This window comes from Tauraco erythrolophus, chromosome 2 (genome assembly GCF_009769465.1).
Source record: "Tauraco erythrolophus isolate bTauEry1 chromosome 2, bTauEry1.pri, whole genome shotgun sequence".
Classification (NCBI taxonomy): Eukaryota; Metazoa; Chordata; class Aves; order Musophagiformes; family Musophagidae; genus Tauraco; species Tauraco erythrolophus.
The window spans coordinates 122,069,162-122,085,426 of NC_141466.1; the positions used below are offsets into that span (position 1 = coordinate 122,069,162).

At 43.6% G+C, this 16,265-nt stretch overlaps 1 protein-coding gene across 3 annotated transcripts in view; it reads right to left on the reverse strand.

Moving 5' to 3' along the window:
- Positions 1–3,202: 3,202 nt before the first annotated feature.
- PELI1 (pellino E3 ubiquitin protein ligase 1) overlaps positions 3,203–16,265 on the reverse strand; it is a 49,535-nt gene continuing 36,472 nt past the window's right edge. For all 3 annotated transcript variants that reach the window (XM_086631010.1, XM_086631004.1, XM_086631017.1), the window contains exons 2-7: positions 14,186–14,330; positions 12,948–13,077; positions 11,207–11,308; positions 8,884–9,081; positions 8,583–8,771; positions 3,203–5,587 (exon numbers count right to left, since the gene is read on the reverse strand). In XM_086631010.1, coding sequence (XP_086487136.1) covers positions 5,021–5,587; positions 8,583–8,771; positions 8,884–9,081; positions 11,207–11,308; positions 12,948–13,077; positions 14,186–14,256 — 1,257 coding nt within the window. In that variant the 5' untranslated portion in view covers positions 14,257–14,330 and the 3' untranslated portion in view covers positions 3,203–5,020. The remainder of the gene's footprint in view (positions 5,588–8,582; positions 8,772–8,883; positions 9,082–11,206; positions 11,309–12,947; positions 13,078–14,185; positions 14,331–16,265) is intronic.

Sequence of the window (16,265 nt, forward strand, 5' to 3'; positions counted from 1 at the left end):
GCAGGGAGCTCCTGACTGCCAGAGCTGGCACTTTGCCTCCCATTACTCATCCTCCCCCGAGCTCAGCCTCAGGGGATGCAGCCCCAGCCGATCCTGATCCCACACAAACTAGTGCCGCGCAAGGTGAACGGGACCGGCTTCTGCAAAATAGCCTGCGGAAGGGACCGTATCTGCCAGGAGAGGAGGAGGATGGGCAGCAGCTCGCAAGGGGACGGAAGGCAGGAATGTAAAGATTCGGGTACTGGGGCTTACGGCTGCACAGCCTCAGGCACATCCAAAGCCATCCGTCCTCGCTGCAGGCTTCGCAGTCCCACGAGGCTGCGTTTGGGCTGGCTGCTCTCACAGGGGCAGCTTAGGTTTGAGGGAATAAAATTAAATTTAAAAATAGAACTATAATTAAATCTGCCACCTTTTTGCTTTCAGAAGGGAGGCAGGACCAGACTGACAACCAGTAGCACCCAGCACAGCTGAAGCAGCCGACTGTTTCTCGTTGCAATAGCACACACCGGTGTTTCCCCAGCTGCCACCGGGTGCGTTTCCATGGGATACCGCACCAGAACAGCACAGATCGACATGGTGCTGTTTTCCACACGGAAACAGGGTCTTGAGCTCTTGCTGCTGCCCTGGAAGAAGCGCCTGGGAAGGAGCAGGCTTGCTGCTGCCCGCGCAGAGGCCACACTTGCCAAAGAGCCCCTGACACAAGTCACAGGAATCGTCACAGCTCTCGCAGATGCTTTCCCGGATCTTTTTTGGGAGGATGCACGACAGCACACGCACAAGTGATCTTCCATAGCCAGGAAAGAGCCTTGGAAGCTGCATTTCCAGGACGATCACAGCCCTTATGTTAAAGCGGAGTGCTGCAATTAAAAATAGATGAGCTTTGCCAGTGTTTTGACAGAAAAGGAAGCAGGGATTTGCACAAGCCAAGACCAGGACTGGGAAACGGGTTCTAATTCAACAGTGACCAGACCTAATCCATGCTGAAAGACAGCGTGCAGGTAGGTAGCTGTGGCCATCACAATAGCTTTACGTTGCAAACTGCTTCAGAAAGAGATCAAGCATGTCACAGCAGGGTCATTCTGGGATTTGCAGAGCACCTTCGAATACAGGAGGACTGCCGGGGTGACTTCACCATGTCATTAAACCTTCCGGTCTTCCTTCTTGCGGGTGTAGAAAAGCTCAGCGCAGATGGGATTAGAAAACTTCATCTCTGGCCTGCACCACGCGTCTCAGCTGCACCATGTGCTCGCAGTGCAGCTCAAACCCAAGGCCTGCATCAGCGGAGGGACCAGGCACTCTATCCATGCTGGGCTGCCCACCGCTTTCCCAGGGAAAGCCCCCAAACGATCTCCCTGGCAACACACTCCGGCCCTGCTGTGAGTCAGCGCACCAAGAGCTGCCGCGCTTCTGCTTTGAGGGGAAAAAAAAAAAAAAGAAAGAAGTGCTTCATCAGCCATCTGCTGTGCCAAGCTACTGCCTTTTACCTGGGTTAAATCCATGCCATTTCCTACAGCGGAAAAGTGAACTAGCTCATGAAATCACCTGCATTACATATCACATGAAGAACTGCGCAGAACACAGCGGCGATGCACACAAATCTGCAAAAAGCTACTTGCCAACTTCCAGCTGCACTTCTGCAGATCTTCACAAAACTTTATGGCCCACACATACCTCATTTTCCACATGCATCCCCTCAGTCCCACATATCTGTGGTGATCTCCCAGGGAACGGTCCTGTCCCATCTGCCGGTTGCACCATTGATGCCTCTTTCTATGTGGATAAAGCGGGTGAAGGCCAAAGATCTCCTTTGGGGCTGGGCTTTGCAGGTACAAGGGGCTGATTTAGGCTGCACGCAAGCAGTGCTGTCATCTTCCCAAAACCAGCATAGCATTACCTCTTGCACATCTCTCAGCTCCCAAATTTCTTTGGAAGCAAAGGCCTTAAAATTTCAGAGTGCTTCAGTCAGCTGGTTGAGCCAAAGGAGTCATTTTACTTTTTAAACTGACATTAATTTTACAGTTTACAAGACCTTCTATTTAAATTGTTTATTAAAGAGCACAGAAGCCCAGAGGAACTCAAATCGGGAACCGCAGGCAAAGCTACTGCTTCCAGTTAGCTTGTGTATGGAAACAGTTGTATGGAAACTGTTCCTCAACCTACTTGACTGCTGAGATCCTGCTTTTGACAGTGGGGTTTCTGCATCTTGGGCACTTCAATGCCCATGTTCCGCCCTTTAAAAAATGGGATTAGCAAGCCCACCTTGGGTCAAGAAAAGCGTACAACAGGCAGAGAGCACAGGGCAGACTGTGAAGGGTTATCTTAGCGTAACACTACCCAGAGAAACAGCCTCTTCTGCTAAGACTACACCTTCTTCTGTGGTGTTTTTTTTTTTGGGGGGGGGGGGGGGAGAGGGGGAGGGGAGGAGGACAGGGGTAGAGGAGTATAAAGAAAGCATAACATACCCTCTTAATGGGGTAGAGGCTTAACAATGGTTGTGTTGGCCATGAACCTCTCTTCTTCCCCACTACAGTTAGATGTGCCTGTACCCAACTGCACTATCGGCTCCACATCAGCATCCAAGTGTGCCTCCAACACAGGGTGAGTTTTCCCTGTCTGCCACCATCCAGTTCTCAACCTGTTTTCACAATTTGTCTTTATATTACTCATACTGCTTTGTAGCTTTCATCATGTCCTCTTCTGATTTTTCATATACCCACAGTCAACAAGATCAGGACCAGAGAAGAATCATCAATCCAATTTTGTGGAAGATGGGATCGAGAGCTCTTGACATCTTACAAGAGTCCAGCCATTCAGTTAAAAGTTTTTTCTTACATCTTGTTATGTATAAATTACTCAGGGACGAGATCATTTAACTATGTCTTCTGAACAACAATCTCACCTTTGTTAATGTAGGGTTAAGCATAAAACACATTGAGGGGCCACATCTGAAAGGAGCCATCGAAATCTGCAACCAGGATAACATGCAAACTCTTTACAGTTGCTTTTTTGTGATCTTAATCCATACGTGCAGAACAGGCACCTTATGTGACAGCAGAAGGGCCATCTCCAGCCACCTTTCCAATCTCTCAGAAACAAAGCCACAGACAATCCCAGAATTTCTATTTTTGAAAAGTGTTTACTCACATAGTTTGAATAAATTAATTTGCAAATAAAAATTAAACTACAGTATATTATAGTTCGAATAAAATGATTAGAACAACTACAATACAGGGATTTCTTGCTGCATAAGTTTCATTACTTAATGCACATAATCTGGAAAATGTCAAAATCAGTTATATTTCTATGGAAAGGGAGTAACAGCAGTTACTTGTACATGACAGCTAACTGAACTTATAATACAGGCTTCCTGACACATGCATTTCCTGAGTGAACCAAACAATATATATAATTTCTTTTTAAAAATGGAGAAACAATTGACAGTCAAAGTAAATAATTCGTGACATCTAAGCAACATAGGTCTCTCTAAACCAAGAAAATTTTAGAACAGCTTCAAAAGGAAAAATTAAAGCTATGCTCTAAAGCACAGAAATTTGCTACTGTCAATTATACAGTGCGGACTTTGGGGAAAAAAAAAAAAAAAAGTATGACGCTGGCCAAAAAAAGCTCAACTCAATCCTAAAAAGGTCAGGTTGTGTGTTTGCCATGAAGCACAGTGGGCTAGCAGCAAAGCTGGATGTAGTGCACTGGCCTTTTCTGGTGGATACAGAGGGAAAGGAAGGGTGGGAAGGGAGAGCAGAGAGAGACCTTAGGCAAGCATCCCACACAGAGGTCTACCAGTGCGCTCCAGTCCCAGCTCAAGCTCCCCCCTAACGGATTGCCAGTTGCAACGTGTTGCACGTGGATGCCAGGAGGCAGGCACGCACCCCTCGGGCACCGGGCTTCGACTTTGCTCCGTGCGTGGCCTAGACCAGCGTTTGCACCTCACGGCAGGGCAGAGGCCAGCACGTGATGCCCAGGGCTGCCACGTGCCCACGGGTGACAGTCTGCAACGGGGCCAGAAGAAAGGCAGAACATCTGATGAGCCCGTCACAGGTTGGGACTGTGGCTGACTGACAAACTGCTCCCTGCTCTCCACACGAGCACAGGTGCGTCCGCCTCTCCCCTCACCCCCCAAACAGCAAGGAACAAAACGAGCCTCGACTTTCAGGTTTGTTAATGTTTAACATCGGAAAAATCCTCACAAAGGTCACTAATGCTAAATAAAGAGATGTGTTAGCAAGAAGGGAGAAAAAAAATCCTTAACCTAGACTAAGTTGCATATTCAAAGAGTCTGGTAAATATTCTTCTCGTAACCAGATCTTCAGCACAGTCCTACCAAAAAGACATTTTAAGAAGTCCTTCTTAGCTACCTCTCAACACGCTTAAAGCACACCTTTATGCCATCATAATTTGCATTAGCTTGGTTTAAAAAGCACTTTAACTATTCTAAGAACTCAGTATTTTAGATTAAAAAAGATTTTTCTACCATTTCCATCTCACGTCCTTCTCCATCCAGAACTACTCTATGCTGGATGAACACACTATGACCATGCTACTCTCTAAACATTCTACGTATTTTCAATTATAAAGATAAATAGAAAAGAGTTAATATACACATTATATTTTACAACGTTTGCATCCAAGCTGTAAACTAATGTTCTTTGAACTGTTCACCCTCCATATACAAAAAGAATGAAACAACTTTCCAACACTGTGGGCATGTGATTCAAAAAAACCATTAAACAGAAGGCATCGAAGTTCACGCTACAACACTTTCCTTCACCTCTCAGAAGTAGTTATTAACTAAAAAAAAAAAACCCAGGAGTTCTCCCCCTTCTCCCCTCATTTCTTCCATTTCCAGACACTTCCGACAGAGAGGGATTTAGCTTTTGTAACAAAAACCCAAAGATTCTTCATCTTAATGCAAACCAGCAAAGCCCAGAGAATACGAAAAACAGTTGGTTTAAAAATCAGTATCGCTTAGCTTATCAGTTTACCGCAGCCCTCGGTAACACGGGTGTTAGTCGAGAGGTCCTTGGAAAATGAGTCTGATGTAACCCTGCTCACCAGCCAGCTGATGCGCGCAGAAGGGACAGGCTGCGTGAAAAGTGTGAGTACCATGAGGGAGAGGAATTTGGGACCAATATGCAGTTGTCTTTTCTGAGCACACGTGTCCACACGGGCTGAACGCATGAGTCGGAGGTCCCGCATCCACATAAAATCCCGCTTCGCATCCAAGCCACAGGGGCACGTAGGGGCCAACAGAACGGCACATGGGACACTCGCGATCCTTGCCGTCTCTCTCCTCTTTGTTCCCCCAGTTGTGATAGCCGTGGACGTGACCGCAGTTCAGATACACCCATGGCTGCTTTTCGTCTACAACATCTTTTCTCTTCATGCTGGGAAATGCCAAGGTGTTAAAGCCCACCGGACACTGGGGTCTCGCCGCGTTTATTTCCTGTCTTAACGCCTCCAGGTGCTTGACAGTAGGAGTGCGTGCCAGCCCTTCCGCAGTGCGCCACAGCAGCGTTGCTCCACACAGGTCGATTAGAGAGCCGTCCTGGAGCTGGTTCGTTTCGTTCTCAACCTTGTGATGGACAAAGAGAAAGAGAGGTGTCACCTAGAGCTATATGGACAGTAATGTAAGGCACTTTCATAATATAAATCTACCTGGAAGATCCAGACAAAAAGTTTCAAGCAGCTCCTATACAAGATGAAGTTGCTAAGCCACTACCCATCATATTTCAAAAGTTGTGACAATCTGGTGAAGTTCCCAATGACTGGAAAAGGGGAAACATAGCCCCCATCTTTAAAAAGGGGAAAAAAGACGACCCAGGGAACTACAGGCCAGTCAGTCTCACCTCTGTGCCTGGCAAGATCATGGAGCAGGTCCTCCTCGCGACTATGCTAAGGCACATAGAAAATAAGGAGGTGATTGGTGACAGCCAACATGGCTTCACTAGGGGCAAATCCTGCCTAATTTGGTGGCCTTCTATGATGAGGTTACAGCATTGATGGATAGGGGAAGAGCAACTGACATCATCTACCTGGACTTATCCAAAGCATTTGATACTGTCCCACATGACATCCTTGTCTCTAAACTGGAAAGACATGGTTTTGATGGATGGACCACTCGGTGGATAAGGAATTGGCTGGATGGTCGCACTCAAAGAGTTGTGGTCAATGGTTCAATGTCCAAGTGGAGGCCAGTGACAAGTGGGGCTCCTCAGGGGTCAGTGCTATTTAACATCTTTGCTGGTGACATGGACAGTGGGATTGAGTGCACTCTCAGCAAGTTTGCAGATGACACCAAAGTCGTGTGATGTTGTGGACACACTGGAGGGAAGGGATGCCATCCAGAGGGACCTTGACAGGCTGGAGAGGTGGGCCTGTGAGAACCTCATGAAGTTCAACAAGGCCAAGTGCAAGGTCCTGCACATGGGTCAGGGCAATTGCAAGCACAAGGACAGGCTGGGCGGAGAATGAATTGAGAGCAGCCCTGAGGAAAAGGACTTGGGAGGGCTGGTGGATGAGAAGCTCAACGTGAGCCAGCAATGTGCACTGGCAGCCCAGAAAGCCAACTGCATCCTGGGCTGCATCAAAAGAACATGGCCAGCAGGTCAAGGGAGGCAATTCTGCCCCTCTACTCTGCTCTTGCGAGACCCTATCTGGAAAACTGCATTCAGCTCTGGAGTGTCCAACAAAAGAAGGACATGGAGCTACTGGAGCGAGTCCAGACGAGGGCCACGAAGATGATCCAAAGGCTGGAGCACCTCTGCTACGAAGACAGGCTGAGAGAGTTGGGGCGCCGGGGTGATCTTATAGCAGCTTTCCAGTACTTAAAGGGGGCCTACAGCAAAGCTGAAGAGGGACTTTTTACAAGGGCATGTAGTGATAGGACAAGGGGCAATGGATTTAAACTGAAAGAGGGGAGATTTAGATTGTATATGAAGAAGAAATTTTTCACTCAGAGGGTGGTGAGGCAGTGGAACAGGTTGCCCAGAGAAGTTGTGGATGCCCCATTCCTGGAAGTGTTCAAGGCCAGGTTGGATGAGGCTTTTGGCAACCTGATGTAGTGGAGAGTTTCCCTGCCCATGGCAGGGGGGTTGGAACTAGATGATCTTTGAGGTCCCTTCTAAGCCTAACCATTCTATGATTCTAAGATACCCATAGAGCGCCCAGTGTCAGCTTCTCTCTCCCTCTTTTTTTTTTTTTTAAAAAAAAAAACCAAACTTCTAAAGAAGAGATTAATATGTACATTAAAAAAAATTAAGGCTGAAAAGTTCCTCTCCAACCTTAACAACTTCTCCCAACTCCATCCCTACAGCATTCTGTCCTAGTTTCAGCTGAGACAGAGTTAATTTTCTTCTTAGTAGCTGCTGCAGCCCTACATTTTCAGATTTAGGATGAGAACAATACTAACACTACACTGCTGGTTTTAGTTGTTAAGAAGTCAAGGACTTTCACCTTAATCTCTGCCAGGGGCACAAGAAGATGGGAGGGAGCATCGCCAGGACAGCTGGCCCAAACTGGCCAATGGGATATTGCCTACCATGTAATGCCATGTTCAGTATATAAACCAGGGGAGTTGGCCAGAGGTGGGTGATCGCTGCTCGGGAACGTGCTGGGCATTGGTCTGTGGATAGTGAGCAATTGCATTGTGCATCACTTGTTTTCTATATTCTCTTATTATCATTGTTGTTATTATTACTACTATTATTATTTCTCCCCTGTCCTTTTAAACTACCTTTATCCCAACCTATGAGGTTTTTTTTCCAATTCTCCTCCCCATCCCATTGAGGGGGGAGAAGTAAGCAAGCAGCTGCATGGTACTTCGTTTTGGCTGGGGTTAAACCATGACACAATCCAAATGATGTTACTTGAAAAACATCAAGGAAGAACGGCACAAGACAAGTCTTGTTTAGTCTTCCATCACGTTTTAGACTGTTTTCTTCAAACACAACTTTACACATGGCTTTCCTCTCCTCTAGAAAAAAAATCAGCTGTCAGCATTCCTAGCTAAATGCATCACTTAAGTGTTCATGTAGCATTTCTTTTTCCTAAGAGATCTCAAGTCATAACAAAACCAATCATCTCCTGGAAACGTCACCAATGCTTTGGAAACAAGAGGAAAACTCAGAATGCCAAGATGGAAATGGATATCCAGGTATACAGGCATGTGTCAATAAAACTACAACTATTCTTTATTATTCTACAAAAAAGGAAAAGCAGGAAAACTTTAAAAGCATAAACTCAAGAAGCAGAATCAGGAAAGTACTCTTTAAAACGTGCGCATGACTGAGTTTGCAGAAGAGCATAGCAGACTGGCGACTCAGTTTCGCAAAGCAGTCTAGGATCTGCAGCTAAGCACTAGTTTGCAGATAAACTCCATCAGTTATTCAAGTTGAGCAAGACACCTTCATGTGTGAGCACAGACATACAAAAAGTCAGCACAGCTAATTATGGGGGTGACTTCTACACTGAATGGAGCAGATTCCAGCCTCTGTTTACGCCCAAGCTGTACCACTTATGGTTGTACCCATTTTGAACAGGCTGCATAAAACATTGGTCACTACTCTTACCATTTTCCCCCTCTGCTGAGCTGATCTCGTTTCACGGAGGCTGAACACGTTCCCACACACAGATATCTCTCTCCACACCCCTGGCTTGGAGTCTTCTGTAAATCCATTACGGGGATGCATAACAAGAACTCCATTTGTGGTTAGTCCATCCATTTGCCCATCTGATGTCTTCCACTTCGCAGCTTTCTCCTAAGAGAAGTTGTACCAATGAAAACTTTTAATTTGGCTGAAGCGGAGCTACGAATTACCTTAAAAATAAGCCTGCACTGAACTCCGAAGGAAAAAGAAAGAGTCTCCTTACCCCAAGAAAGATATTTTTTGAGGAGTCAAATCCTGCAGCATATATTCTTGCTGTAAAAGGAGGGTTACGTTCACATATGATTCTGCAGGCAAACCTTGATATAGTGCTCTGCACGGACTGTGTATCTGAATTACTCTGACTTCCAGGAACTGTATCTGTCACAACAAAGTCTATAGGACTCTCTGTTGACCGACCAATCTGGAAAGAGATTTAAAAAAAAAAAAGTCAATCACACCTGTTTGGAAGTTTGCCTTTGGGCCTAGGAACATTCAACTCAAAGCATTTAAAAGTGATCAAGAAAAAAATCATGATGTTCCAGTTTGAAGCATTCCCCTTCACCAATCTAAATTTAGGTTTCTAAAGCCTACTCTGAATTGATGAGTTATTCCACCTCCATGTGATCAGAGTTATTTTGAAGGCTGAGTACTGCCAACCGAAGGAAGGAGAAATAAAATGATGTAATTAAGTCAATTCTGAGACAACTTCCCATTGAAGGCGTTCTCATCAGAAAGGTTACACTCAGGTCAGCTGGACCAGCTGCAGAAGCTCCAAAACAGCTAAAAAACTACAGTTAGATAAGGAAAAGTGGCATTCAGTCACTTTGCATGCTCAGAACATTCTGAACAATGCCAGACTAGCTGGAGGTGAAGATGTAGGGAAACTCGAGGAAGTGAGCTGACTCTCCAACAGCAGTGTGGCACTGAGAAGGAGCGAATCTCTCAGGAAACACCAGGTACGAGATGTTTGTAGCAGAGAGGCATTACATTGCTGTGCACAGGACACAACAGGAATACAACTTCTGACTACAACCAGATTTTTCTAGCAGCTGTGCCTCGTTTTCTGATTGCATGGAAGAATTGAGTTTTGCAGTCCCACACAGCTCTATCAGGTTTGATAGAATTGCATGAGTTTGACTGCTTTTCCAGTCAATTCATCTTGTCCATTTCCTTATAAAGCATGAAGAGAAGTTATATCCCTCTCCCAAACATCCATGTGGCCAGGTTTAAAGCCCACTTACACACTAACACCTTTCACTCACTTCCAGAGCTCTCAACAGCGTCTTAGGAAATAGCTGCTTATATTAAGACTGATTAACTGCTGGGCAGCAGACCCAAAAGCCTGAGGTGGATTTTGGTGAAGGCTTGACGGAAAGCTTTCATGAGACTGAAACTGCTTTGTCAGAATGTATTTTTCCATTGCTTCTTGGGCAGGCTAACCCATCAGAACACATGGGTCGCCACCGGCAGTTTTAGGGCAGTGTACATGCCACAGCATGCCTGAAGAGAGAACTCTGACACAATGGCTTCTGCTGCAGTTAGTTTATTACAGCCCTTTTGCTCTGTTGTAGGTATTTACAGTTGCATAGCAGCTTCCTCTACCACTTACCAACACCTTCCACCTCCTTAGATCCTGCAGTGGCGTCACAGCTAAATGCTGTGACAGCAAATCTCCTTGCCATAAATTAGTGACAAAAAAAAAAAAAAAAAATCAACACAACATCAGTCCAGAAATCAGAAGAAACAAAGCACACGAAAAAAACAAAACAAAACAAAATCCTTCCTTTTGAGAAAAACAGGAAACAATTACAAGATACGAGCGCACACCACAGCTGCAAATGTGTTTGCGGTTCGTTCTCATACATACAGGAACCGCAGCAAAGTTGCTCTGAACTGCCAGCACATCAGAGCTGGGCCTCCTCTCCCCACATTTTCCATCACTTTTAGACTTATTTCATCGAATCATAGAATAGAATCATAGAATGGTTTGGGTTGGAAAGGACCTCGAAGATCATCTAGTTCCAACCCCCCTGCCATAGGCAGGGAAACCCTTCACTACACCAGGTTTCTGGGTTTGCTTAAAGGAGTTAGAGATATTTTTCATGTTAGTTGTGTCAAAAGCTTTCCTGTATTTTCACATTGTATTTCTTCTATCCCATCTTCAACTGGCTGATCCCAAATCACTTCATAAATGCTAGAAGCAATGTTCCAAGTGCTCGAAGGGAACAGTGCACTTTATTTTTCATTTTGCAATAAGAGACTAGGAGACAGGTTACGTGACTTACAGACCAGCAAAGGCAAAACCATAACCCTGTGCATTAGTCACAAAAAAACCCCAACTTTCACCTCCGACCAAACACAGATACACAGCCTTGTTCATGTGATGGCCTCAGGAATGAACAGAATTGAACATCTCTGAACAGTAAAGCACAGAAAGTGACACATGCAAACTTTTGGGTCTGACGGAAGAAGCCTGTTGAGAGAATGCCTTGTTAGAAATCACCAAAAGTGAGAATACATTTATAACTCATATTTACTTCGCATACCTGGAACATATCTGTGTTGCTGTCATGTGTATATTCAACTACTACTGTCTGGGCCCGAGACAAAGTGTACGAGATGCTGTGTTGGTCCTTGTTACTTATTGCCTGTGAAAAAAAGGTCAAATATTATTGAACCAGTGAACAATAATTCTACTGAATAACAGCAGCAAAGCAGACTATATATATATATATACACACACACACATATATATACACACCAGGCTCTTGTTCTGCTCAATTAATGCATTAAGGTAGATGGTTGTTAGTGACACACCTATAGTTAAATTACACAAAAAACAGTCCTGGCCATTAAAAAAAGCTGCAGGATTGATTCGGCAACAGACCAAACTGGTCTCTTTACTGCACACTGCAACGAAATATATGTAACCAAGACATACTATTAGTCATGTTTTGTGTTAAAGCAATGCTGGCCTTGACACAAAAGAACAAAACAACTGAGTGCAAAGGCTGAAACTGAATATAACACCTTCATGGCCTTTTCAGCCTGAACCTTCAACAGCAAAGCAAGGACAAAAACTTAGGGACTTCGCTCTAAAAACTGGATCCAAGTTGATACTAAAAATCAGTGACGATTAACAACATACGTAGACGAAAAACTCAACAGGGTGGTGGTAAACAGGGTAAACCAGAGAAAACTCAGCAAAGACTGCAAAAGTTGTAGTGAACTAATCTAGGTTTCAGTTTGTTAGTCTAGATTTTTCATTCTGCAACTACCCATTAGGGACTGAACAAATACTCTTCTAAAAGCGCTTCTAAATAGCACGTTCTTGAAAAACCATAAATAATTGGCAAAAAGAATTTTCTTTTCACAGATCTCCCATAGATATAATTCTATTATAATAACTTTGGTTAGCAATGTACTTTTGATATCAGAACATTTTATGCCATTCCGTATATTTAGGAATCAGTATTCTTAAGTGTCAATGTATTGAGAGAGTCAAACAACACTATGATATTTGTTCAAGGGCCTGATCTCCGCACTGGAGAACTTTTCTGAACAACCACTAAGCATTCTCAAATCCCATTGGTTTAGTAGAAACGCTCCATTTCTTATCAAACATAAGTGCACACACACTTGGATTGCCACAATACAGGAGTATTTCATGGTAATACCTTCACTACAATATAACAGTTTTGTCATGAAATACAATTCAATTTAAGGACCTGAGCCCTTCCTTTACTGCTTCTCAACAGGACCTCTGAACTTGACTACAAGCCATATAAAAACGTGCCCTGCAAAACCCACCTGTCCTCATCCCTGTGGAACTCCTACCCATTGGACTGAGCGGCAAGTGCACACAGAGCTTTGGCAAAGGACCATGTCAAAGTCAGCTTCACACGGAGCAAAGTTAGCCCCAAAGCATGAATGAGTGCAAAAACAGGAATGCTAGAACAGATGTCTGCAATGAGTTTGGAAGGAAAACAAAACAAAGCGTTTTACATGACTAGCCTGTGCCCTCACCATTCATGTTTCAAAAAAGAAACATTTTTCTTTCTGGACACAGCAAGGACTGGACACCACATTTGTTTTGCTGAATGGTTTCTTGCTAACCCTGACAGGTACCAAAAAACCTTGGGTAAACATGAATCATTCTTTTCACAGCCAACACTTCCTGCTTTTTACATCGTTTCACCTCAGCATAACAGCACTGACTTCAGTCACTGAACTCTATTTAGACAGCACCAGGAGAAATAAGACTTTAACTAGACAAATTGAGCTTACCTTTGCTGCTTGAGGGGTACAGGCAATATGCACAGTGCTGGGTTTCACCCCATTTGCCTTGGGCCTTTTAAATAAAGCAAATCTACTTTTTCTTCTTCCTCTATCTCCATTTGGGAGAGACCCATTGTACCTAGCAAAAAGCACAGAAAAAGAACAAAGTCCATCTTCCTGTATTACTTAGCTTACCACGAGATACAGACCCACAAGAACTTTCATTTTAAGCACAAAGTCTTCTTAATCAGTATGGTATTAATAATTACAGATTTCCAATTAATCACATCTATTTAAGTCTGAGAATTGATAAACACAATATTGAAACATGCCCACAGAATTACGGCGTATACACACAAAGCTTGTAGGCCAAGGAATGCTACCCAGATTAATCTCAAAGCTCCTTTGCTTTCGAAAAGCAAAAAAGACTTGTGTCCCAAACATGAAAGCAAGGTCAAATGCCTGTCTGTAGCTTTATCTCTAAATGATGTGTTCACACTGTAAGTGAAAGATTCTAAATACTCACCAACTCTAGTGGAGAGCTAGTATTTTAGAGAATTTTGATCGAAATAAAAACCCATAAGAAATAGATACGCTGTTCTCCGAGACTCCAATTTAATCCATTAGAAAACCCTCAGACCCTCACTTTGACCATGTTAAAACAAACAGGCCAGCCAGCAAACTGCTCTATTAACATCTTCTGTTTGCACTTGGATATTATAGTCAGTTATTACATTCTTATAAAACTCCTTCTATTTTAAAGTCCCAGGGAACCTCTCCTTCCACATTATCACATTAATCATCTGTCTCAGCCCAACCTGGAAGCAATTGGGAAACCCTTCACAAATTGGCTGCCTTTGTCACGGAACACTTGCCTGGGAAGAACACAAAATCTGTGAAAATCAGCTTGCATCTACTCAAGTGTTTAGAGCCCTTCTTCCATGCTCACACTGTCACAAAAAAGTATGCATACTGCAGTGCAGTTTTTCCAAAACACTGCATTAGGTATAATGCCTGGTTGCCATTGAAAAAGGTAGCCCTCCCTCCACTCTCTCTCATGGAATCAGCTGCCAAAGAAAAGCTGATTAACTCACTATTCAGTTGCACGCTCACTAGATACGCTGCAGAAGGAGTTCAAGTGAGAGGTTGCGGGACCATTTCTAACACCAACATGCAATTTTATCTGCGTTGGCACACCCTGACATTCTACCTGCGTTCTCATTTCCAACCAAGACACAAACACTTACCCTAATACAATCAATTCACCATATTTTACTGGTGCTTTTGATGGATGATTTTCTTGATCAGGAGAAAACATGAGCTTAGCTAATGACTTCTTCTCAAATTGCAGGTCTCTGATCAAGAGTTGTGGCACACTTTTTTCATTATTTCCTGTAAAAACAAAGACAAAAGTAAGTGTAAGAGAAAAGACTCAAATCCATCAATTACACAAACCTGCACACCTATCTGATACAGTAGGTACAATATTTTGTGTTTTCCGTATTTCGGTTTTGCCCGAAATAATTTTCAAAACATACCTATAAAACCACATCAATTAAGGCTGAATTGCCTGGAAGAGCTACCAGATCACAAGAAAACCACAAGTGCATTTAGAAAACTCCAGTGTGGCCTTGATAAAACATCCACAGTTGTTTTCCTTTATGCTAGTTTTCAGTATAAATGGTATATAGCTTCATTTAGTATGTTTGGATCAACTATCAAGAAGTAGAGCCAGATATGGATTAAATTTAAAGGAAAAAAACAACAAAGCAAGACCAGTCTATTAGCTAGAGAGTTAGAAGTTTTCACAGAAAGTATCTGATTCAAAGTTTTCCAATAAATTTCTGAATTTGCAGATGGAAGTTGTACGACAATTTGATAATCACGTCTACCACACAAGTTTGAGGTGTACAATACAATCGCTTATGTTTACCCAGAGATAGAAGTGATACTAACAGTTGTTTAAACGCCATTTCCTGAGGGAACTCCACATAATTCTTTATGAGAACAGTCTCTTGAAGTGCAATTTTTCATCATACTTCTGCTTTGAGAAATAGTTCACAATACTATTTTTTACATTTTCTCATTAGTAACATTCCAGACACCTGTGACCTACCCAATCCATCTCTGACCTTCCCATTGAGAAAGTCTACCCAAAGGAGCACTTGCTCAATAAAGAGTAAAGCTGATACTAGCCTGTTTGAGGCTTTCTTTAACAGAAACAACAACATTCCCTTGGTTCTTCCAAGTAAGCTCTCATCTCATCTCAAAAAGCTATTAAGATTTTTCAGTGCTGATAGTTAACATTCTGCCTTCTATTCAAATACACGTTTTGGCCCAGATAACGTTTCTTGTATCCTGTCATCAACTTTGATCACAACTACAACGCTTTATCTCTACTTTCTTCTGCCTCAACCAGACCACAGATATTAGCAGAAAAGATGTCATCATGCAGATTTGATCCATCCTGTCCTCTGTCCTAACAACTGAGAAAAGGATGTGGCAGTGCTTGACACCCTGCTCAGATTCATTCAAAAGATGATGCAAAGATCCCTTTACTGACCTGATCTCTACCCTCTCCTGGTCCCCTTTACCCCTTCACAGAGAAACCTGGCCTTCAACATCTCTTCTCGATCTACCAGTTTCTTGTTCAGCACAGATGTGTTGATCCCCACCTGCAATCAGCTCACATTCCTATCTGGAAATTCAGTATGCTCCTTCATGCTTTCTTACATGCTCTCCCACATATCTGGGAGGGCTTCGCATAAATACATGCAAAGACATCTTACTGTCCTACAAACTTTTGCTGAGATGCCTGCAGAACACAATCAGGAGGCTAAATCAAAACCTTTCTTTTTCCTTTCATTTCTCTCTATTTTCCATCTCTCTTCTCCTTTGCTCTAAGGCCTGGGTACAGTGGATATCGTAGTGTTTGGAATAATAAGTTAACTGAATAAGACAATATATTGTCTTTGTGGTTAGCACATACGTAACACGATCACAACGGTATCCCGATCCAGTGCTAGATGCGCGAGAGCAGTGCAATAAACCTGATCAGCACACCACCGCTGTGAGGTGTCTGCGTCCCATCTACACAACAGCTACACCAATATGCTTTTGTTGCACAGGAAGCAGTGTACATGTTCACTAGGCAGCTGTTCTGGTTCACCATTTAGCTGGGGCAGGAAGTGCCTTATACTGATCCAAAGATCCTCGCCTCTCACGCAGGAATAGCAACGGCAGCACGGGAGAGCGCAAAGCTGAACAGTTTGCTCCGGAGCATTTCCCGATTGCTGACCCATGTGTAGCAGTACGTTAAATAGGACT